The sequence below is a fragment of the Vitis riparia genome, chromosome 8 (assembly GCF_004353265.1).
Source record: "Vitis riparia cultivar Riparia Gloire de Montpellier isolate 1030 chromosome 8, EGFV_Vit.rip_1.0, whole genome shotgun sequence".
Taxonomy (NCBI): Eukaryota; Viridiplantae; Streptophyta; class Magnoliopsida; order Vitales; family Vitaceae; genus Vitis; species Vitis riparia.
In genome coordinates, this window is record NC_048438.1 from 13,942,947 (window position 1) to 13,968,602 (window position 25,656).

General features: G+C 35.5%; 2 protein-coding genes across 6 annotated transcripts in view; both read right to left on the reverse strand.

Moving 5' to 3' along the window:
• The window catches only part of LOC117920476, a 30,976-nt gene extending 30,295 nt beyond the window's left edge, over positions 1 to 681 (reverse strand). The window contains exon 1 of one of the 3 annotated variants that reach the window (XM_034838034.1): positions 317 to 681. In XM_034838034.1, the coding sequence (XP_034693925.1) occupies positions 317 to 466 (150 nt within the window). In that variant the 5' untranslated portion in view covers positions 467 to 681. The remainder of the gene's footprint in view (positions 1 to 316) is intronic. The other 2 variants (XM_034838035.1, XM_034838036.1) reach the window with 2 other exon arrangements.
• Positions 682 to 2,448: 1,767 nt separating this feature from the next.
• On the reverse strand, positions 2,449 to 23,699 carry LOC117920446 (phosphatidate phosphatase PAH1). 3 transcript variants are annotated; one of them, XM_034837981.1, is made up of 11 exons: positions 23,439 to 23,698; positions 21,199 to 22,907; positions 20,486 to 21,084; positions 20,310 to 20,383; positions 13,077 to 13,161; positions 4,991 to 5,077; positions 4,427 to 4,499; positions 3,970 to 4,013; positions 3,727 to 3,855; positions 3,546 to 3,644; positions 2,449 to 3,016 (listed from the first exon to the last, which is right to left on the reverse strand). In XM_034837981.1, the coding sequence occupies exons 2-11, from the start codon at positions 22,706 to 22,708 to the stop codon at positions 2,960 to 2,962; spliced, it is 2,757 nt and encodes a 918-aa protein (XP_034693872.1). In that variant the 5' UTR covers positions 22,709 to 22,907; positions 23,439 to 23,698; the 3' UTR covers positions 2,449 to 2,959. The 3 variants fall into 3 exon arrangements, with proteins under 3 accessions (XP_034693872.1, XP_034693871.1, XP_034693873.1); XM_034837980.1 differs by having other exon boundaries at positions 2,449 to 3,025; positions 23,439 to 23,697; XM_034837982.1 differs by lacking the exons at positions 2,449 to 3,016; positions 3,546 to 3,644; positions 3,970 to 4,013 and having other exon boundaries at positions 3,768 to 3,855; positions 23,439 to 23,699.
• Positions 23,700 to 25,656: the final 1,957 nt, after the last annotated feature.

Sequence of the window (25,656 nt, forward strand, 5' to 3'; positions counted from 1 at the left end):
TCTCTCCTTTTTGGCTTTTTCTTTTTCCTGGTGCTTTCGAATATCTAAAGAAAACGCAAATAAATAAAAAATGATTCCCTTCGCCGTCTCGGTTTGCTCCTCCCATACACTGGCAAGCTGACACACTATACTACAATCGCATAACATGTAAAAATCGGGGAGAAGGTATCAAGAGCGATAAGCTTGAAACCAAAGCTTTTACGATCATAACAAGTAAGAAACCCTAACAAAAATTAGACAGCGAAAGACGTCATCGGAAATGGTAATATGGGAGAATGCGGGTGAAACTAACGAAAAAGAGAGAGAGATGTATTACAATGCGGTCCTGAAGAAGCTTAGCGCCCTCGGCAACAGCAAAACCAGCTTGTTGGACGACGGAATCGGCGTAGTTGCGTACGGTGCGAGGGAGGTTGGTGTTGCCGCCTGCTTCGACGGCTTTGTGCATCGCTGATCTGAACCATGACATCTCCGCCTCTCTCTCCTGTTACCTAGGCAATTATTCCTCTTTTTGTTTTTTTGTTTTTCTTGATGCAGCTGGATTGGAAGGAGAAATGAAAACGGTTGTAGAAGAGTGGGGATGAAGGAGAGAAATGTCGCACTAGAAGAGATGGAAGGTGGCGCGGGAAGAAGGAGTCAAACGTTTCCTTCCGCATGCCGGTGCAGGCGTTTGGGCGGTTAGTTCGAGTCATGCGCCTTTTGTTTCGCTTTTCGCCGGCTATCAATGCACTCTGTCTCGTGTCTTTTTTTTTCTTTTTTTGGCCCTTTTTCATTTTTTGTTTTTTTTTTTTCTATGAATTTATAATTTCCTCATATTAGTTGAGAAAAGAAATTCAGATGTCACCAAGCTTTTTTTCTTTTTTTTCTTTTTTTAAATTTGAAATTCTTAAACGATTTGAATAAGATGAATGATTAATAATTAAAATTGGCTTTGGATAGATTGATACGGATATTCACTTAAATAAAAAAATTTACTCTTAAGGGGGTGTTTAGTAAAGCTTACTATTTGTTATTTAATAATTTAATTTAATTTTTATTTTAAATATTAAAATTATTTGATAAAATTAACTTAAAATTTATTTTAAATTATAAAATTAACATATTTATCTTTATAAATTATAATTAAGGTAAATGAGGTAATAAAAGAGATTATGAAAGTAATTAAAGAAAATAAAGATAAAAAAAATAAAATACAAGTGTAATCTTAAGAATAAATTAATTATTTTTATTTATTATTTAAATCTATTTTTTATAATTATGGTATTAAGCAATTTTATTAAATATAATTAATTCACATAATAACTTAAATTAAGTTATTAAGTTGATTGACTGAATACCTAGTAATTATTTGATTGAGAAGAGATTAGATTGCAAACAAAAAAAATTATAGTTGGCAAAGGAACAGAGTGCAACTCTTAACAGGTCTGTTAAACCAGTAGTACTGGTGCAGACCAAGGGAACTGGGAATAATGGAAAGTCGACAGATACTCCCCGGGATTTTATTCTCTGCCCATCTGAAACTCTTCGGGATGCCTTTTCTTCCTTTCCTTATCCCTTACCTCACACTTCCCCCAGTTTAAATGGAGCCCAAGTCATATAGCCTGAAGTGTTTAGCTTTGGTTTCAGCATCATTTCCTACTGGGGGTCAACACCATACATGAAGAGTAGATGGAATAATTAAGCACAATTTACTGTGGAAAAATGGACAAAAGAACAAATGAAGAAAAGATGCAACACATGAGCGCAGTTTGGTAAGGACAAAGGAATCAATGGACAGCCCATGTGCACCCTGAGAAAAAGACTATCTGTCCTTTATAATGTTGGCTTTGTGTATTCATGGCAGATACCTTCTACCTTCCATAGGTGTTGTCATAGTGAAAAGGCATATTCTACCACCATGATACTTGCTTGGCGAGTCATGATTACAAGACTTTCAAGTTTCAACCACACCTCTCGCCACCTAAAACAACAATGAAACTTCATCACCGAAATTTGAATGAAGTGGGACGGATGGCCCTGTAGCAGCCGCCTCATTAGTTGAGAAGCCATTTCCTCGTAAGAGAGCCCAAGGAGAAGCTTCGGTTCCTAAGGATACATGTGTAGGGCACACCACCTTTTATTGAATTGATATATATAATAAAGTGGGCTCAATCATAATGGGTCATATGCGCAATTAGTTCTCATTGCTTTATACCATCGCCCAACAAAAATGATTGGGATTGCAAATTCAATGGGTATCATTTCAGTACTATGGTTTTCAATAGTATGATACTAATGAATAAATAAATAACAATGTGTGAAATAAATTCAAAAAAAAAAAAAAAGCATGACAAAAATATGGAAAATTGTAAAAATAATTTTAATGAAAAGTCAAATCCTTCAAAATTATTTCATGATTGAATCAATCATCTCATCAGCTAGGTTAGCAAAACAATTTTACTAAAGAAAATCTTTAGCTTATGAGGTGTTGGTAATTTGTTAATCAATGTTACAGTATTTAGAACTCCATGAAAAGGCAGACAATATTACAAACCAACTGAGAAAAAAGAAAATCAGTTAAAATTATTTGGATTTAATGTCAACAACAGAAGCCACTGATCATCCACTGGGCAGCTCTGCATGTCTACCTGTTCATCCAACCGCAACAATGTAACTGTATAAATGTGTCCGTTTGCAGTCGAATTAGAAAGACCCAACTCTATAGATAACAAATGAAAGGAGAATATGCAGGCATTATAGCTGTCTTTATTCATTGAATGACCCATCCAATATCCAGAAGAACCATACAAGTCTGTTACCATGAATTATGACATGAGAGAATGACCACGAGCTTGCCAACATCAATTCCAGCTTAAAGATCGGGCAGGCAGAAAGAATGCCAAGTATGAATACAATATACGCAAGCTTCAAAGCCACTGATCATATAGATGGTAGAAAAGAGCCGTTTTCTAATACTTATGGCCTATAACTCAATGTCTGGCAATGGCATTTTCCAAAAGTTCCACGAGTTAAAATCTTCCTGCAAAGGCTAATATCAAACAATAGAGTTATTACCAAATAGTAAGAAGGCATAAACAGAGCTCTAACAGTAGCAAAGAATTTGAGTTTGCTTGGTAACTGTTTTTAAAAATAGCTTTCTGTTTTTAAAAGCAAAAAACTATTTTCCAGTCTCAAAAACCGTTTGGTAATTTTTTTTTAACAAAAAACAATTTGTTGAGAACTTGTTTGGAAAACATGGTATTCTTTGAAAAAATATTTTCATTATTTCAGTTGTTTTCACTTGTTTTTTATGAGTTATTTTAAAATATAACTGTACGAATATGAAGAATAATTGAAAATAAAGCACTATAAAAAGTTATTTTTAAGAAATATATGAAAACACAAAAATAGGTTGAGAACATTCCAAGTTTCCAAATAGACTTTTGTTCTAAAAAACATCACATAACCGTTTTTGAAAACGTTCCCCAACAGACTTTGATTCCTTTGTTCACTTTATTGTTCTATTCCCCATTTATCTATTTTGAGAACATGAAATATGTAAAATTTACCTGTTCTACCAATGAAGTTGGGGGAAACATGTCATTGACGAGAGTGTGTAAAGAGGTGTAGGATTTCACATCAATCCGATGACTAATGGCCACTTCACCCTGTCAAGTTCAAATGAAAAATTCAAGTAAAATGCCCTTGTAATCCCAGGATGGTAGGCCATGAAAAATATTAGTGAAGTACCTTAGGGTTGATGATAAATATTTTGCCCTTTGGGATCCCAATCTTCCTATAACTGAGCTCATCTGTGTCTCTATTTCCAAAACCAGCATAGAATGGATTGTAATCAGAAGGAAAAAGTGCTCTAATATCCTGCAAAAACATAATTTTAAAATATAAATTATGAAATTGTTTGAAAGAATGAGCATTTTACTAAAATTCATCCATTCCACATCCAGTTAAGAGGTTCGGCCTTCTCATACTAACCTCTAAACACGCAATCTTAAATTCATGAGGCGCTCTTCTAATTACTGCCACCAGTAATTGAGAAAAAAAATTCAATCAATGATGAACTTTACAATTTCTCTTCAGAACAAAGGCAGGTAGCATCAAACTTGTAAGCAGACAAAAGTGGATTAATGAAACCTAGGAAGCATATATTGATTAAAAATTCCATAGATGATTCTGTTTCATTCTACTTTAAAGGATTAGGAGTACATTGATGAATGAACAAGTAAACAACATGGTGCCTCTACACAGAAGCAACAAGGAAAAATCTATAAAAAGTCTACATTCAAAAACATATCATTGCCTGCCCCAGAGCTCAAGAGTGTTTCACACTAGGGACCTAGAACCATAAATAACTATTGACGGTATTTATGTGAAGCTAAAGCAGATCGATGATTAGAAGTGGCAAACAATTATCCAAAGAGAAAGATCTCACCTTCTCGGTATAATGAAGGAAATAACCCATCAGGTGAAATAACAACAGGCCCATTAGGTAAAGCTTTTCCATCCTGCAAACGTAAAAGTGCTATCAATTGCCCATATATTTTTAGCATGATAGCAGCACAGCTGACACCTCAAGTCTACCAGAGGGCAAGAGAGATCACCGGTAGGGAACCACGGAAAGATAACTTATGTCTATGATTTGATCTAGGCCACAGCATGTGACACAGAAAACTAGCACATACAAATAGCTATGGAGATGTCAGATATGGTCCCAAATACTAGGATATGACATAGGTCTCAGCATAAGACAGGCAATCTTTAAAACAGACAAAATACTATGGATTTGTTTCTTTTTTTATTTGAAACAAATGTTACAAATGTAGGGAGTAGGATATATTTGCAAACTCTACACCGAAAACTAGAAAGCCATGCTGTAGTTGATGTGAAAATATAAGGAACTTTTAACTTCAACCATTGGTCATCTCATTGTTTAACTCATTCAAGACAACCAAGGAACAATGACCACCTAATCTTAAGACAAGTGAAAAAAGAACACCTGTTTGAGATTGAGTAGAAAACTTCTAGTTAGATATGCCTGAACAATTGCTCGTGCACTGAGAAAGAGTAGCTGATATCCATTCTCCTGTAGTACATGCAGAATTCAATATTTAGTATATGCACATTTTCTGATAGGCAGAATTCAATAATTATTAATTATAACACAAGATCTAGCCATTCTTGCAAACACTCCAAATGCAACTCAAATATCATAATTTACAGAATAAACTGACAACCATATATAAAGAAAAAACCTCAAAAGGAACAGAATATCTCAATAAATTGTATAAGCAATTTGGATATTGGTGTCAGAACAAGTATTGAAAGAAGGCCTCTGCATCCATAAGGTGGTAACAATCCAGTGAAATATGGTTTTGGCATGCCACATTTTGAGATCCATCAATGGATTATTATTATTATTATTATTATTATTATTATTGCGATAGGTAAAGATATATATACATATTAGTAATAGAAAAGGGTACACCAAAGTACACAGGACGAATACAAGGACCACCAAAGGAAGCCCTCAAAAAAAAATACACATAAGACACTAAAGAGGACCCAACCCACTCTACAAAATCAAACAAAGGCATTGAACCTTCACTTCACTTATATACAAGCTAACCCAAGCAGAAAAATTATATAGGAACGAAAGTTTTAACTTCTCTTTGATCAAGTATTGTATGTTTATGAGAAGGACCTCTCATTCTTCTTATCAATAATATTTATCTTCATTTCTAATAAAAAAAAATTTAAAAAGTTATAACTTCTAATCATTTTGTTCCTTACCTTCGAAGCCTCTTTGATTACATTCTTGCCAGATTGTCTAAAAAATGTAAAAAGGGCAGCTTTCCACACCTTTTTCCTTTTCTTCCCTACAAATGAGTCATGCCAGCTTAAAATGATACCATTGACCAAGGAAGAGATCACCCAATCTACACTGAATAAGGAGAATAATGTGCTAAAAAAATCCTTACTTTGAAGCAATGAAGAAGAATGTCATAAATTCTCCTTCTAATTTACACATATACCATCCATTCATCAGTGCTAGCCCTCTCTTATGGAGATTACTAACTTTCCCCCAATTTGTTTCCTTTGCAAAAGAGCTAACCTTAGACAAGACCCATGGGTTCCATATAATGTTCTCTGGAAAAAGGACCACCCTCCCCACCTCCAAGACTGCATAAAAGGATTTGACTAAAAATAGTCTTTTTTTCCCTTCTTTCCAAATCACCTAGTCATTAACTTCCCTTTTAATCTTCTTTGCTTGCAACATTGAAAAAAAATTCTTAACTTTCAAAATCATTAACATGCCTTGAGAAATGCAGGGACCAAAGTCCTCCCCCTCCTAAGTCTTCCCACAAATCCGCCACCCAAACTTCCTTTGACAAAACCAAAGCATACAAAGAGGGAAAGGGGTTACACAAGGGCTCCTCCACATACCATCTATCTATCCAAAACTTAACCCTTCTGCCATTACCCACTTCAAAAAGGGTTTTACTAAAGAAGAGATCCTACCCCTTCCTTATAGCTTTCCAAACACCAATCCCATAACTACCTCTAACTTCACAAGGGTGTCGGCCCGCTCCTTCCTTCCCATACTTCCCTTCTATAATTTACTTCCATAAGGCATCCATTTCAAAAACATATCTCCAACTCCACTTTCCAAGGAGAGCCTGATTCAGCAAAGAAAGGTTTCTAATACCCAAGCACCACCCCCCTCAATTCGCTTTTTTCAAAATTAATTTCAATCCCTAATAATGTTTCAAACGCAATGAGTAGCCAACTTAGATAAACTAATTGATCTTGTGAATCCTCACAAAAGACCAAAGTATCATCTATAAACAAAAGATGCGAGACTTCTAACCCCTTTCCCCCCGCCCCCCTTGAAAACCAAACAAGTAACTCCCCTCCCTAGCCCTCACCAACAGGCAACTCAACACCTACATGGCTAGAACAAATGAAAAAGAGGAAAAAGGATCCCTTTGTCTCAACCCCCTCAAACTCTAAAAGAAACCTAAAGGTGTTCCATTCACTAGCACTAAAAACTTTGTTGTGGAAATACACCAATGTATCCATCTAATCCATTTTTGGCCAAAACCCATTTTTTCCATAACCACTAACAAGAAAGCCCAATTGAAATGGTCATAAGCTTTTTCAATGTCCAACTTACAAATGACACCACTAGAACCATCTTTCAACAATGAATCAATAGCTTCATTCACTATAAGGGTTGCATCTAAAATTTGTCTCCCCTCTACAAAAGCATTATGGAACTTATGCACCACTTTTCCCACCATTTTCTTACTTTATCTACCCAAACCTTTGATAGGAACTTGTAAAGATCACCCACTAAACTAATTGGATTGAAATCTCTTAGGTCTTTGGCACCCACTTTCTTCTGAATTAAAGCCAAGAAAGTGGCATTTAGGCTCCTTTCAAACTTGCCTATAGCAAAGAAAGAGAAGGAAGTCTTGGCATTTAGGCTCCTTTCAAACTTGCCTCTAGCAAAGGAAGGGAAGGAAGAAATTGATGGAACTTATCATATCTATTAAATCTTTGAACTACTTCAAAGTAATGATGACCAATAGTATGTTAGAGTGGGAAGTCAAATAGAAAACACATGTCCATAACATCATGATACTCAATGAGGCTACTCATGCATTAAACCATTAGTAACCAATACAACAAAATATACAATGTTAGTGGTACAAAGACCATCTAAGAATCTTTAAAAGCATATTTTAGCAAGAAAATAACAATATTTCAATATACATTTGCAAAGAATTAAGAAATTCTTAAGGAAATCATGAAAAAACAGGAATAAACAAACAAACTTTACTATATATTCAGTGTTCAAATAAATAAGAAGCCTTCAATATTGTGTTGTGTAGGATGCTATGGAGGAAAGGTTTAGTCAACATTGGCTTCTTGGAAAAAGTCGTATTTGTCAAAACAAGAAAGATTAGTTCTTTTAAGGGTACTCACTCGAGCTTACCAATCTATTTTGTGTCCCTTTTAGCGATGCCCAAGAAAGTGAGGGATCATATTAGAAAGGATTCAAAGAGATTTTTTGTGGGAAAAATCTTTGGAAAGCCAAAAAGATGCATTTAGTAAGGTAGTCTAGGGTTTGCAAAGATAAGAAGTTTAGAGGTTCGGGCATTTGAAGATTAGAGGTTCTTAGTTGGGTATTACTCAGCAAATGGTTGTGGGAGTTTGCCCTTGAACAAGAATGCTTCCAAAGGAAGATCATCCAAGGAAAGTTTAGGGTACTAGTTAGGGGGTGGAACACTTGTGAGTTGGTATGAGTCTTTGGAAAAACATAAGAAAAAATTTGAAGGATTTTAGTCATAGGATAGCTATTCAGGTTAAAAATGGTAGATGTACAAAATTTTGGTGGGATAGGTGGGTGGGGGAAGGAGGAAAGGAAGGAAATCTTTAGTGTAAAGTCACTCTAAAGTTCTCTGTGTACTAAATCTAGGGTAGACTTTCTAGCTAAAGAAATCCAAGGTTCTTGAGCTTCTATGGGATCACATTTTTTCACTTACGAAACGGTTTGCGAGAAAATCTCAACTTTAGACATATTAATGAAAAGGGCCTGGACAATAGTAAATAGATGTAGTCTTAGCAAAGACAGTGAATACTTTGTTGTTCGCATTTTGATTCATTGGACAAAGATAAAGGTGTTATGGACATTCCTTTTATCAATTTTTGGTCAAAATTAGGTGTTTCCAGCTCAAGTGAGAAATATACTCCTCGAGCGGAAGTTTAAGGGATTAGATAAGAAGAGCCGCTATGTTTGGCAAATGGCACTCCCTTTGCTTGTTTTGGTGTATTTGGAAAGAGCAAAATAGCAAAATCTTTAATGGAGAAGAACTTGTAGATTAAAGGTTAAAGAAGACTTTAATTCCCTCTTTGATTAATCCAAAGTTTTGTTAAATATGGGAAATTTCTCATTGTTGGCCTTCATTGATTGCCTTATCCACGAATAGTTTGGTTTTGAGGCTATAGTTTTGCAAATACCTGGTGGTATCCCTTATTTTGTTTTTTGTATCTACTTCCTATATATTTAGGGTGTGCCCCCTTTCATTGGCACTCTTTCAATAGATTCTCTGTTTGCTTATCAAAAATAAAAATAAAAAAAATAAAAAAAGAACTCATGCCAGATTTATGGACTAATCCCAGAACTAGACCTTCAGTTGTAACTTATTCAGAAACAGATTGAACTAGCTTAACATAGGGTAAACCACTCCCCACCTGTGCCGAATTTCTAATCTAGATTCCAGATTGTTAAAACCTATATATATATGATAAGTAAAAGGGTAACTTGTTAAAATTTACAATTATCAATCCTACACCACACATTTTGATGGATTTGTTAGCATAGAATCCTAAAATTGATAAGGTTGTTGGAATTGGGAGTTGGCCCCGCATAAACAACTCGCACTCCTGCAATTGTTTTCCATAAATATAAATGTTTGGCCACATAACACAAGCTGATGCTCATCTATAATACCCTGAGCCCATTCCCGTAAAACTTAAAAATGCATATTTGGACTACGATTATTACTTGGAAAGCTTTAATTAATTCATAGAAAAATCTTCAAAGTTCTATCTCCAAGTCTCTCTCAAATAGAAAAAGAATTTTCAAATCAACTTTATTACATGTCCTTTCTTGTTGAAAAGGTTATGAAGTATGTTCTACATTTGCATGTATTCTCAAATGGCACTTGTTCAGTGCTTTTTTTTTTAAGTTAAGATTCGATCACAGAGTATTAGGAAAGCATTAGGGAAAGTAAAAAAAGTAAAAAAGGAATCCAAATTATCTTATTTGGTTCACTATGGAAAATATAAAGGAAAATCAGATACAACAAAAACTACTTTAAATTTGATGAATTTTCAAATTCTTCATTCCTATATTGGATGGAAAAGAAGAGAAGTAAATTTGGAGAGCTATGTGACAAAAATTTATTAAGCTTAAATCCATTTTTTTATTTTCTTCCATTTTTCCTCCCTATTTTTTTTTTTACTCCTATTTTCCCTCAAAACTTCCAAGATCTGAACAGAGCCTAAGGGAATGAAGATTTTATTGAGAAAAGCAGAAATACAAAGAAGAACAGGGAGCCATACCAAAGCATGAGGAGAAGGCAAAGGAAAATTAAACTGCAAGGCCAACAACCTGGCTAGACCATCTTCATGATGTGTAAAAAATGGCACTCATCAAGTTTCATCATTGTTCCAGAAGGTTTCAATTTGTCGATTCAGTTACTCTGGCTAGAAAATTGAGGAGTTTGTTGTCTCTGGGGCAAACTGCTGGGAAAGAAGTTATGAATTTCCATTGTGATTTTCATGAGTATAAAGCTACTTTTGTTATGTTAGTTCCTAACGATCATCAAAAGTCTTTGGCCAATTAGTTTGGTTAGGGGTTTGTACCAGCTATCAATGAATATTTTGGCAAGTGGGCTAAAAAAGACCATGGGGAAGTTCAGAACGCTTTTATGGAGGGAGGCAAATTTCACTGTTGGCCTTATTGCTAATAAGGCCATAGATTTCAAAAGAAAAAGTTCGAGCATGGACATTGAAAAAGTTTACAACCATGTGGACTAGGTTTTTCTTTTAGTGGTTACAAGGATGGGATACATTTGTATCTCTCCATTGTCAGGTTTCTGGTGTTGGTTAAAGGGACTATTGAGAAATTTTTCAAAGTTTGAGAGGTCTGAGGCAACTTTGCTCCCACTTGCTTGCCTTAGTAAAGGCAGCCTTCAGATGTTTTTTTTCAAGGTGATGGTGAATGGTTCCATTAGTGGCTTTAGGAGGAGGGAGAGTGGAGATCTCTTGCTATTTTTTTATGAAGATTTTTCTTCTTTTATTTTTCTTTCCTTTTTTTTCCCCCGCTTTTGTGAGGCTAGTAACAGTTGGTTGATATTTTTCTGGTTTGAAGTACCGTTGGGACTAGAATTAATTTGCAGAAGAGTGACCTCATTCAGGTGGGAGATGAATGTAAAGTGGATTGGTCAGCATTGGTGCTTAGGTGCTAGGTAGGAAAGTTGGGCATAGTGTATTAGGTCTTTCCCTTGGAATTACATTCAATTCTTTTTTGGTTTACAATTCTGTTGACAAACAGTGTGGAAGAAGCAATTCTTGTTAAGGGGTGGGGGGAAGGGGAGGAGGCTACTTATGCTTATTATTAATGCATCTTTCCAAGTACCAATTTAGTTTATGTTCCTTTTTGTGATTTTTAAGGCGGTTTGGGATTAGACTTAAAATGATTTAACAGAACTTTCTATGAGATATGGCCTCTTAGATAGAACATTGCACTTAGTAGTCAACTGTCTACTCAGGAAAATGGAAAGCTGGGTATCAAAAGCCTTTTGATCTTGAACAAGGCTTTACCAAGTAAGTTATTGTGGAAAATTTCTGTCAAGCAAGATTGCCTATCAAAAAAAAATTCTGTCAATGAGGGGGAGGAAGCATACATGATAGGTCTATACAAAGCTATTAGAAGATTTTGGCACAATGTTGTTGGGAGTCGTTGCAAGACTGTTTACCTGTCTTGTTCAGCATTATGCCAAACAAAAACACTTGATGCCTAATTTATGGGTTAACAAGACCTTGGGAACCCTTGTCTTTTGACAAGTATTCATAAAAGGGAGTTGGAATGGTGGATTCACTTCTTCAGCCTATAAAGATGACAATAGTTCATACATGATGCAGGGATCAGCATGAAAGGTGGCTAAGAATGGGGTTTTCGTTGTTAAATTCTTCCGTAAATTGGTAAATCTTCAGGGTTTTCTGCTTTGTTTCCTGTGAAGAAGGTGTGGGGGTTTGAAAGCTTCTTTTAAGGTGAGTTCTTTGTTTTGGGGCCAATGTGAGAGAAGATCCTACAACAAATCAACTGACAAAATGAGATTCATCTCTGGTTATAGGTGTTGCCAGTGCAAGCTATGGGATGAGTCCACCAACCATACTATAATCTATTGTGGCTCTTAGTTTATAGTGTCATCCTTATTTGACATTTCTTGGGTGTTTTTTCAGTCAGTAAAGGATATTTTGCTTATTTCTCCTTGTAGTTTTGTGGCCAAGATAAAGAAGAACGTTTACAGATGGCTCTTATGCTTGTTTTGGTGCATATAAAAAGAGCAAAACCAAAGGATTTTTGAAGACTTGGAGCATTCCAATCAAGCATTTTTATTTTTAGTCTTTTCTCAATCTTTGTTTGAGTGGTGTGAGTATCCATTAAGGTTCATTTTTTACAGTTTGTTTAAGGGAAGGCTTAGTTTAATGTTAGGTTTTTCTCTGGTTTGTGATTGTTGTATATACTTATTGCACATCACAGCCCCTTCTTTTAGGCATCTATTAATATGTCTCTAATTTGCTGTATACTAAAATTGTTGTAGACAAGAATTACTCCTATTTAGGTTTCAACATCTTGAATAATTGAATTAATAACATTTCTTTTATAGGCAAATTAAAGATATTAGATTTAGTTAGACCCCAATCAAGATAGGGGCGCAACTCAGGCGCACAGGAAGTATACAAGGCACAAAAGGGGAAAAAAAAAAAAAAAACACTTGCATCCATCCAAACCTTAAGCTTGCAAGGTTATTAGAAAGCTCTTAGAACAGAATGTGCGCTAATCATAAATTCTCTCACTTATAGGCTGTTTAACTTCACAAGTAGGAAATTCAATGGATTGTCTTGGTAAAATTTTTAGGTCTAGGGTCAAAACAAGATCAAATCAGCTATATGGTTTCTTCTATTTATGTATGTGTGTATGGTTTTGCTAGTACTTTAAGAGGAGGTTGCATCAGCAGCCTAGAAATTGTCTTCCAAAAATTCAAATTGAGGGGGGGGGGGGGGGGGGGGAAGAAAAGAAAAGAAAACCACTTTCCTTTATTATGGAGGTTTATAGAATTAAATTTTACTACAAACAAAGTATCAATCTTTCTGTGCTACATTGTGATGGCAGGATGAGTTTTCAAGACCATCACAAGGATCTAGTATTCCCCTACACCAAACATAAGAAGGATCATTCAGGTAGATGCAGATTTCTTATATTCAGAGGTTACACATGGACATACCTTAATGGCCGAGAAAAGTCGAGCAACCCCAGATTGAGTCCAATCTTTTCCGACTAAAGGCATGAACTGACCTAGAACATCAGACCTGAAAAACACACATTAGGGTAATTCATGAGCCACGTCAAATCTATATTTGATTGTGAGCCACCACAATGCAAAGTCAAAACTAGATCTACTATAGCTGTTATAATGCTGCAAAGGATGTTCAAATATCACCCAATTTTTCATGGTCGTTTAGCTCTAAAACTAAAAATGATCTTGAAGGATGTTACTTTGTTCACATAAAATACAAGATAAGTGATGAGGAATGAAACTCTAGGGTTCATTCACAAAGAAAGGAAGACAAAGATCATTTAGTTTCGTTCTCCTATTCAGAGTCTTTTTATAGTAGGATTGATTTTTAGTAGACTTCTGTTGTTTAGTTTTTATTTTAGTTTGTTCAAATTCTATTTTAATTAACGGTTGACCTTTTGTCAAGTTTCTATTTCTTTTAATCTTCTTTATCATATTAGAGAAGTTTCTACGTTGTTTAGTTCCTAAATAATATTTCTTCCCTATATCTTTTCTTATCTTTGAAAGGAAAAATAAGAAACTAGGAAAATTATCCTATTAAGGAAGAAAGTGATAAGAGTCCATATATACCTATGTGTGTGTGTGTGTTTTTCTTTTTTTTTTTTGATAACCAAGGAATCTTCAATGGTTGAGCCCTTTGGACTCTCCATGGGACCTAAACTTTGAGGTGCTCATTACACTAGCCATAACCAACACCTAGTAATCCAAGGCATTCGACCAACAGTAGAAATTAAACCCAAGACCGAGAACCTCTACCACACATTCTAGCATTCGCCCTAACCAATTGGGCACTCTGACTAGCAAGTCCATATATACCAACGTAATCTTTCAAAATGAGAAGAGAATTTAATAAAAGTTTTAGCATCTCATGCGCTTTTTTTAAGGTGTGAATGTCTTCTTTCTAAGTGTGATTGCTTAGAAAATACAAAGTGTTACCTAGGAACCTTGATGTGATTATCAAAGATTTATTTTCTTCTTTTTTGGCCAATTTTTATTTTCTTCACCTTATTCTATAACACAAGAAGGTCACATAGTGGTGGAAATTTTAAGATCCAACATCAATGAGTTTTTCAACTAAGTGATTCCATCCATGATGCCTTACACAATATGTATAACACCCAATCTTAGTTTCAATATGAAGATTTGAATATTACCACATGATCAATCGTGAACATGTGCATATATCAATCACAGATGTGTTCACATATATAGGTAAAGGGAACATATACATAAGATTAAAAGAAACATTATTATCCTAATCAGTTTTTGGATATAAGAGATGTATGGGAGAAATTATGTCATCAATGCATACAAGCTATACACACCACAAATGTTGTGTTAGTGGAGGATGAGGAAGATATCAATAGCCCTGTACGATCTCCCCTAGTTGCGTCGAGGACGAGGAAGATGTCAGTCTAGTGTTTGAGACACATTGTACTAGTGTAGATCCCTTACACCCTGTCATTATAGATGTTGCGTTAGTAGAGGAAGCCTCTCGTTTCCTAAGCTCATCTTATCCTTCCACTTCTTCTTTTGGGTGGGAAAATCACTCATTTCTCTCTTCTTCTACTAATTTTTCTCTTCCCTTGGCCTCAATCCCATTGGATGAAGCCGTGGGGTCTTTGGTTCAAAGGGAGGTTACGAGTGGGACCCCTTTGGAAGGTGTTGTGTTGGAGCTTGGGCCTTTGAGTATTATTCAGGCAGATGGATCGGTAGTAGAGACAACGAGTTTCAGTACAAGGATTGGTTATGGTGTTGAAACTAGTGGATTGGTGGCAGGGTTTGTTCTGAGGACTCGTTTGGTAAATTGCTAGCCTTTAGTAGGTTTGTAGGGTTGTTGGTTGAAGGATTCGAGAGTGAAATTTTAGAAAAAAAAAAAAAAAGACAAAGGTAGAAGCTTTGCTCTTGGAAAAAAGAAAGTATTAGCATCTATGTCTAGATTTAAGAGAGTGTTATGCAAGCTATAGTGTTCCATCAATTATGATTTCGCTTTGGGGACAAGAAAAAAGAGAAGGAAGTCTTTTGGAACCGTACAAGTTTTGTTGATGAACATTAAGATCCTCTCTTGGAATGCCAAGGATTAAATGTCGTGGATAAGCAAAAGGTAGTAAAAACCCTTATCAGATCTCAAAGGGTAAACCTCTTCTGCCTACGAAAGACCAAGGTTCAGCAAATGTCAGAGATGTTGGTGAGAAATCTGGGAATAGGCAGATTCTTGAAGTAGGGAAGTGTGAATTCTGGAGGTCATGTAAGAGGGATTTTGGTTTTTTGGGGTAGCAGTGTTGGAGCTACTGAAGATCGAAATAGGAATGTATTCTCTATCTTATCAGTCAAGAACTGTGATGACAACTACATTTGGGTATTTTTTTGAGTGTATGAGCTGGTTTGTAACACTAAGAGGGAAGACATGTGGGCAAAGCTTGGTGATATTAGGGGATTGTGGAGTGATCCTGGTGCATTAGAGGGAATTTTAACATGGTCAGATTTCCTTGTGAAAATAGAAATTGTTCGAGAATGTCATCAGCAATGAGATGTTTTTCGAAGATAATTGAAGAGTTTCAACTAAGGGATTTACCTCTCACAAAGGGTCATTCTACTTTGTGTGGTGACCTGAATAATAGCTCCTCTTATAGGCTAGATCGCTTCCTAGTTTCAAAAGAGTAAGAAAGTTATTTTAATGGTCTTTATCAGTGTTTGCCCAAGCCTACTTCTGATCATGCCCCTATTCTACTGGATGGATGATGAATCAAGGGTAGAAAAATTCCCTTTCGTTTTGAGAACATGTGGTTGAGTGTGGAAGGGTTCAAATACCTAGTTAGGAATTGGTGGACGAGCTACACTTTCAATGACTCACATAGTCACATCTTAGCTTGCAAGCTAAAGGCACTAAAGCAAGACCTCAAAGTATGGAACAAAGAGGTGATCAGGAATATATCTTCCAAAAAAAATGTTGCACTCACTCAAATTGGTTTTTAGGATGCCCAAAGAAAGAGATTTGGGTCTTCCCTTGAAGACACCAAGGCTAGAAGAAAGGCTATGGAGATTTTCAGAAGTGTGCATGTATAGAAGAGACCTCGTGGAGGCAAAAGTCAAGAGGAGTATAGTTGAAAGAAGGTGATAAAAAGTCAAGGTTCTTCCACAAAATGGCTAACCCCAGAGAAAAAAAAAATTTCTTGTCTGCTATCAAAGTGAATGGAAGAAGGTTAACTAAGGAAGATGAGAAAAAGAGGAGATGGTTAACACTTTTCAAAGCATTTTGTCAGAGACCAAGGATTAGAGACCAAGTATCAACAAGTTGTATTTTTCCTCTTTGTGTGGTCAAGAGTCAAGGCCCTTAGAGGATCCTTTTTTTGAGAAAAAGGTTCTTGCAACTCTTACCACCTTGTGTGGGACAAAGATGCTAGTTCGGATGGGTTCGCCATAGCTTTTTGGCAATTTTGTTAGGACATTGTCAAGAATGAAGATATAGGCTTCTTTGTAGAGTCTCATGATTTGGGTCATTTTGAGAGAAACCTTAATACCGATTTTATTGTGATATTTCCTAAAAAAGAGGGTGTAGAGGATTTGAGGGACTTCTATCCTATTAGTTTAATGGGAAGCCTTTATAAGCTCTTAGCTAAAATTTTGGCTAACAAACTAAAAAGAGTGTTGGGGAGAGTGACTTCAAATTCCCAACACGCTTTTGTTTTAGGCTGACAAATCTTGGATGCAATCATTATAGCAAACAAGGCTTTAGATTCAAGGCAAAAAAACTCAAAAAGGTGGGACATCTACGAAATGGATATTAAAAAGGCCTATGATTATGTGAATTAGGGTTTCTTATAAGCAATCATGGAAAAATGGGCTTTAGGGCTAAGTGGGTAAAGTGGATTCGGTGGTGCATCTCCTCAGCTCGCTTTCTAGTTTTGATTAATGGGACCCTTATAAGTTTCTTCCAACGTTTTAAAGGCTTGAAACAGGGAGATCCTCTTTCCTCTTTTCTTTTCATTATGGCAATGGAGGCATTTTCTAGTATTCTGAAGACGACTATGAAAGGAGGTTTCATTCAAGGTTTCTTGGTAGTGGGAGAGGAGTTGGTATGGTAATGTCTCCCATCTTCTTTTTGCTAATGATACTCTGATTTTTTGTGAGTCAAACAAGGAGATTTGGAGTCTTTGAGTTGGGGTGTTCATGTGGTTTGAGTGTTTGAGGCAATTTCTGACTTAAAAATTAATTTAGATAAAAGTAAGTTGATCCCAATAAGGGAGGTTCCTAATACAGAAGATTTGGCCAGGATGGTGGAGTATAAAGTAGATTCTCTCCCTTCTACTTATTTAGGGCTCCCTTTGGGAGCTTCCTTTAAGTCTATACAAATGTGGGATGCAATGGAAGAAAGATTTTAGAAACAACTTGTTTTTGTGGAAGAGGCAATACTTGTTAAAATGAGGGAGATTGACTTTAGCAAAAAGCATTTTATCTAACCTACCAATCTACTATATGTCTTTCTTTGTAATCCTCGTAAAGTGAGCCTTAGATTGGAGAAGCTTCAAAGGGACTTCCTTCTGGAGGGAAGAGAGTTCCAAAGTAGGCCCCACCTAGTGAATTGGTCAATTGTTGGCTTAGATGAAAAGAATGGGAGGCTTAGGTATTAGAAAACTGTCGACTTTCAATAAGGCCCTTTTATGGAAACGGTGTTGGAGATTTGCTTCTGAGAATGAATCTCTTTGGAAACAGGTGATTATAAGGAAGTACAAAGAAGAAAAGGGAGGATGGTGTTCTAGAGCTTGGAAGAAAGGTTATGGTGTGGGCCTTTGGAGGACGATTCAAAACGGATGAAAGGAGTTTAACAACAGAGTTGGTTTTAGAGTAGGAAATGGTTGGGGGGTGACATTTTGGAAGGATAAGTAATGTGGGGAGGATACCCTGACTGAAGCTTTTCAAGAGTTGTTTTCAATAGCCACTAATGAGGAAGCCTAGGTAGACCAGATGTGGGAGCAAGTAGGGGAAATGGGTCATTGGAATCCAGTGTTCATGAGACAAACTGGAAATCAAAAGGATGGAAGAGTTGCTTAGAAGATTGCAAGTGATTAGAAAGGACACTAAGGATGTCATGACTTGGCAGTTATCAAAGGGAGACACCTTTATAATTAAATCCTTTTACTCTTCCTTAGCAGACTGCTTTCTAAAAAGATTTCCCACAAGCATTGTGTGGAATCCTTGGGTCCTAATAAGAGTTAGCCTTTTTGCTTAGAAGGTAATTTAGGAAAAAAATCTAATTCTAGATCAACTAAAAATAAGGGGTTGATGCCTACCAAGTAGATGTTATTTATGTAAAGGTGAAAAGAAGTCAGCAAAGCATATCCTCCTTCACTATCCTAAGGCAATTATGTTGTGGCATCTTATATTCACTATTTTTTTATGTTCAATGGGTAATGCCTTTCTTAATCACGGATGCTCTCCTTACTTGGCAGGGTGTCTTTGTATGGAAGAAAAGGAAGAAGGCATGGAAAGTAGCTTCTTTGTGCTTATTTTGGACCTTATGGAAGAAGAGAAACCGACAAGCCTTTAAAGATTTTGATTTGACGAACCAAACTATTTTATGGTCCTTCATGTACATGTTTTTTTTTCTTTGGTAGGTAAATTTTTGTCCAAATTGGGACTTGGACTTGGATCCTTCCACAAACTCTCCTCATCCCTTTACCACTTGAGCCAGGCCTCAAGGGCATCATTATGCACATGTTCTTGCAACGAGTCAGGGTGCATTTAAGCTCTAGCTCATTGTCTTTACTTAACTTTATCGATTAATTAGGTTGTATGTGAGGAGAATGAGTGGTTTTTTGTATATCCCTCTATTTTTTTTTGGTCTTGTATACATCAGATGTATTTTTAGGCATTTTTAATACAATTTCTTTTACCTTAAAATAAAAATAAAAAAAAGTTTAAAAAAAATAAACTATACACACCACAAAGACACAAATCGAATAATACACCCTACTCATTAAGGCCCCTAGCAACAATCATAAGTACTTAACAAGCATGAGTGCAAATTATGATTTCCAATGAATTGTCTATGGAGTTATGAAAAGTTATGTGTTTTAGAATTAAAAAAAATAAAAAATAAATAAATAAACTTTTTGTCAATCTTTAAAAATGATGAGATGATTGTTAACTTACCAATTGAACTAAAAGCTTAAACTAGCAAGTAGTAGGTCAATAATGTATATCAAGCTTATTTAATTAATTTGGCACTAAAGGCTAAAACTCTAACACTCCATGAGAGCTTATTTAATTAATCTTAGACTAAGAGCTAAGGAGCCAACACTTTGTTAATTTGGGGCAAAGGGCTAAAGCTCTAACCCTTTGCCTCACGAGCAACCTTCTTTTAGATTTCCACATGGACTCAATAAATTATGAGAAATAAACATAATGCAGTGAGGTTCAAACTCATGACCTCTTGACAACCAAAACTCTAATGTCATGTTAAACTACCAACTAACCTAAAAGCTGAAGTTGTTAGATAGTGAGTCAATAATGTGTATCAAGCTTAATTAATTTAAAGCCCTAACAATGATAAAACACTTTTTAAATACATAGAAGTAAGCACGAAGATTGGCAAGAGGAATTAAAAGCAAATATCTAAACTGAAATAAGCCACTTGCCAAATGCCATTTTAACTAACTAGGGCTCACATCTTGGCCATGAAATGTCAGAAAACTAGATTTAAGAGTTCAAACAAGAAGTCAGACACTCCATGATTCCTCTTGTAAAATAAGGCAATTCTGATAAACCAAAAAGTCAGACCCCTTGGGATTCTTTTTATAAAATAAGGCAATTTTGATAAAGCGATATGCTTTGCATTAGCTCATGTACTAGACTTTTTAACTATCTGGCCTCCTAAATTCGCATCCTTTACAAGGAAGCCTTGAAGGGCAAGAACTTTGACCTGTTAGCTAAAATTATGGAATGCTACCTACCTTTTATGCACTTAATCAGGGGGGTTATGGACCTATAGACCATTTTATGAATATATCGATGTGGCCAAAAGTGGATCACATGATAGATGGAGAACATGCTAAAAGAAGGGATGGTGGAACAATCAGTAACTACCAGCAGCTTCAAGCAAGTTACAACAGCAATCATATTTATCAGCCTAATCCATACAAAGACTTTCGGGAGCCTTACTTGGTAATTGTCCCGTCAACATCTGAAATTACAATTCTTGCATTCCACTTCCATAAGTAAATATGAGCATCAACCTGTCAAAAGCGAAAGTTCCTTAGCAGTTGAAACAGAAAGGCATCCAGCAGACTTTTTACATATTGAAATTGAAATTTGAATATTAGACACCAATATCAGACCTGTTGTGTTCCTAGAACCCTGGTAGAGAAACTGAAGGTTACCATATTTTGACCTTCTTCTAGGTTCAAAGATGCAATCTGCTCAGTGGTGGGGATATTTGTCCTTCCAAGTTGCTTCTTCGGAGTCTCACTACCACCAGGGGATGGTGGGATTGGTTCTACATGTGTGCTTTGTGAGCCAGATTCAGAATCAACAAATACGTCTTCACTTGATGAGTTACTGTCAGTGTGCTGAAGGGTTTTAACCCTTCTAAAAGGAATAGGCCAGAGCCTCCATCTACGCCCAGAAGAAGTGGCTGCAATTTTAGAATCACCACCCCTGGCCTTTGGTGTCTCATCCTGTTCCACAGGAATTGCATCTTTGTGCTCAACAGGTAAATCTAAACCGAATGCAGCCATTCCAAGAACGATGTGAGCAGCTTTATCCCATGTCAAGTACTTCTCTCTAAATCTAATAATTAGGTTTTCATTCTTAATAATTGATGGTGCAGAAGTTTTAAATTCCTCCTCAGAGATGCGCTGTGCTTCAAAGGCTTCAGCAGCAGCATCCAAACCCATACCAGCACGAAGTTCCTTCCCACAAAGAGAGATCTCAAACCCTGCAAGATCAAGATGGATGTTAAAAGAACAAACGAAAAAGGAAAAATCTAATACAACCAAGCAATAACAGGGAAGTCCAAAAATTACAATGAGGACAAGTAGGAGGCCCTTACTTATGCTTGAATCTGTTTGTATCCCTTCACAAGATATTGTTGCTTGAGTTTCCACGATCTCACTTTTACTACATGCGTCTTCTGGTGCAGGTCTTTGTGGGCTACCATTTGTCCCTTCCACTGCCAGCATACCAAACTGTTCATCCTTCCATTCTGGATCATTACGCACAGAAGGAACAGACATGTTGTCCGATTCAATATGTTCCATGCTCAACTCATTTTTCTCATTGGGTTCAACTTCAACACATAGATCTGGAGATGTAGTGTTCCAAGGAGATTCAGGATTACAGGAAGATAACTCATCATCATTACTGAATTGAACAACATGACCATGTTCAGAGTCATCAACTGCTCGAAGGCATTGAGGTGATTTTTCTTGTGAATTTTCCATGCCTTCTTGGACCTTCAATGAAGAATTAAGATGTCTGATATCACCATTCACAACCTGCGTCGCCAATTCTGTTAGTTCCAAACAGCTCCTAAAAACATCTTTCCTTTCTATACTGGTATTTTTATCTTCTAAATTACTCTGTATGGAAGGACCTCTTCCCTGGGTTGCAACATCCTGGGTTCTGTCAGCTAGAGAGGCATTTTCCTTCTCTCCTTCACAAACTTCTAACTGATGACCGAAAGCACTGTTATCATTATTCACACTGCAAACATTTTGAGAATCAACATTAGCTGAAGCTGAGTCCAGCTCATTGAGATAACCAGCAGCCCATGGACCTTCACCTGCACTAAACTCCTCATTACCTTCACAAAAGTCAGTCCCTTCACCAGGGCCCAAATGAAACTGAGGTGTGCTTAATTGCAGATTTTCAGGATTCCCTTCTGATGAGGAGATGGGTGCCGTCAGTATATGACCATCCACGCTCACCAACACCACTTCTGAATCCAAAGCCCGTGATTCCCCAAAATGACCTACATGGTCAAAACTCTCGTATTGATTAGATCCATATTCAGACAACTCAACTGAGCCCTCATGAGAGGATTCGTCATCTTGGAATTCATAAAACCTACGGTCATTATCAGATTCCACTCTCTCAAGCCAGCTACCAGAGGAAGCACATTCATCTCTAATTTGAACCACACCAGGATCAGAAACACTACTCTCAAGTTTACAAATATTAACAGTAACATTGTCACCATTGTCACCATTGTCTTTGCTACTATCATCAATAACTTCTAAACCATCTGACTCCTTTATAATCCCATTTGTTCCCTTACCTTCACTAGAAACTTCCCTGACAAAATAAGCTTCTCCAGAATTATCAAGATACATATGGAAATTGGCTTCCACACCATTGACGCTGATGCGAACTATCTTTTCTGCACCTTTGAGAACACCCTGAAATTTACCAAACCTAACATACCAAGGTGTGGTTCGGAAGGTCCCATCTTGCTGCTGAACAACAATTACATCAACGGCCCCACCAAAGGGATGGAAGGGAGTGGCAACAGAGTAAACACCTTGTGAAATTAAGCTCCCGACTCTACCAACCACATTCATCTGATGAAGCTATTAATAACCTCACAAAATTACAAATACTGGCAAAGCCCTAACAGTAATCTAGTATCAAATCTTTATTCTCAGATCAAAAAATCCAGCAGATTAGTATAAATACTCCTCTCCAAAGACTAACACAATGAGTTTTGCAATTTATTTGGTTCTCTTTGTTGATTATATGATTCTCTTTCTTCTTTGAAATCTGCATGCAATTCAAAATTCCAAATAAACATATTACAAAATTGAAGACATGGGACCAGGGATTCAACAAAGAAACAAAGAACATACAGCACAACCAGGATGAATTCAATTTCATTTCCAATTGAATTGCAACTATGTCGCTCCATTTGTTTGGTCAGCGAAATGAAAAGAAGAGAAAAAGAGAACAGGAAAACCAAAAAAAAAAAAAAGAATAAAAGAAAGAAAGAAAGAAAAAAGAACTTTATCCAACCCAAACCCAAAATAGTACTAAAATTCCGATTTTTTATTTTTCATATCCTTCATTTTCTCAGCAACGAAACAGACAGGCCAGAACGTCAATCTTTATCAAGAAAATTGCCCCCAAAAAGTTGACAACGAAAAAAGGAAAAAAGAAAACTACACTGCAACTTGATAATCAAGATCACTTGAAAGAATGCCCCCACCCCCCACCCCCACCCCAAAAAATGCAGATACAAAAAATAAATTAAAATTCTTAGAAAATGCAGGAATTTTTCAACACGCTGACACTCACAGATTCAAACTTTAAAATTTGACAGGTCCGACGAAACTCGTCCGCACAATCAACCGATAAAGGACGAAAGCAATCGGACAGCTGAGTACTGAGATTGCCCCCACTCTCTAATTTCGTAGGAATTTTCCTGGAAAATTCTCTCTATTTTTCCCTCCGATGGTGCTTAAAATTCTTGAATTGAATTTCTAACGTTTGTAGCGTTGTCGATCCTCATCGTTATTAAGGGCTTCGAAGTTTGGACTTTTTATTTTGAGCATCGGATATGCATTTCTTGGCAATAAATAGGTAACCCTGGATTTGACGCAATTCAATAGTCCTCTTCTTTGCCCATATTTACAAAAATACTTTTCCAACGATGCCTTAAAGTTTAACGTGGAAGGGTATTTTGGTCAATAATGAACAGTTCCGTGAGAAATGTGTGTTTCCGAGTTGGAACGGACGGGGGCGGACCACCACCTCGTAGTTCTCGTCATGAAGTAAACAAAATTTAATATTCCAATGTTAAATGACTCAATTCTCCTCAACTCCTTTAGTCTGGATTTTTTTTATATTTAATATTCTAATATTTTATAATGGAAGAAACCGCCTTAAAAAGGAGAAAAGAACTATTGATGGCTCCTGAGCTTAGGTGTAGAAACAAAGATTAGAAGCAGGGTAGGAAGGATATTTTGAAGATAAGGCGGGGGTGTTTTGGTCACTGTTGGTTTTTGAGGACGTTGACGCCCAGTCGTGATTTGTGTGACTCAGTTCAGTGGGCAAGAAGAGTCAGGTGCACGTGTTGCACATGTGTACCACCGTATTCTCAACGACGAGCCGTTTGGCTCCTGGAACACCAGATTCCGGTTATGGGATGGAATTTTCCAATTTTTTAAATAATAATAATAACCTTACCACATAAATCATCCCTTAAAAAACGATTTCAATTTTTTAAAAAAAAACCAATTTTGCTAAAATCGTCTCTTGAGAGGCGTTTTCCCATATTTTCTTGTATTTAATAATATTTTTAACTAGTAATATATTTTTGAAATAATAAAATTATTTAAAATACATGTATTATATAAATTAATTAATTTTATGCACTAAATTCAATTTATAAAAATAATTATTAATTAATGTAAATATATATTATTGGGGGAATCATGTAAAGGTTCGTATTTGGAAATTATGAATGAAAGGAGAATCTAAAAAAAAATGGGTTTCATGAATAGTACATTTTGGAAAAAATAATCTCTAGATTATACACTTAGATAATAACTTTGTACATGTTTTCAAGACTATCCTTCAACCATAAAGGAAAGTACAATTTAAAAAAACAAAACTAAAAAAAATAATAATTTAATTTAGGTGTCACCATTTGATTGTACGTGCCCTTCTTCTTTTCCTATTTTTTTCTTCTAGAAGTGGACCCTTCCATGTCTGTTTTAAAATTTTAATTTTTTTTAAAAGAAAATAATTCTCATATTTTTTCCTTATTTTTAATATAAAAATGTATTCACCTATAATAATTAGTAATTTAATAAATAAATAAATACTAATATTTTAAATAATATTGATTTTAGATATATAATAATCATAATAGTTTTATATTTATACTTTTCATATTATGGATCCCATATTTTTTATTTAAATTTTTTTTCTATGATATTAAACCTAAATAAAAAATAAAACACAATCCACACTAAATTTTTTGTTTTATTCAAAATAAAAACTGAAAAATAATATAAAAAAATATTAACTTATCTTTAATTTCATTCAATAAAAAATTAGTAATGATAATTCTTTAAGAGTATTTAATTTTAAAAACAACATTTGAAGGTATGTAAAATAAAATTTTTAAAAGTGTTTACATTAAAAAAATTTAATATAAATTCACAATTCCCATCATGTTACAATGATTTTTAAAAAGAAAAAAAAAACTAATGTTTTTGTTAAATATGTTAAAAAATACATTTTTATTTAATTAAAAATTTAAACCATTCATTTTTTTAATAAATAATGTTTTAAAAAAGTGCATTATGTGTTTAGAAAAAATTATTTATTTTTAATAAATAATGGTATTTTTAGTTACTATTTCCACTTATATGTTTTGTGTAATAATTGAAGCGGTGATGAGTGGTAAATAGACTAGTACATCCTGTCTATCGTTGTACTTTTAAATTATTACTATTATTACTTTTTAAGTAAAAATGATCTTATTATCTCTAATATCATGTTTGAT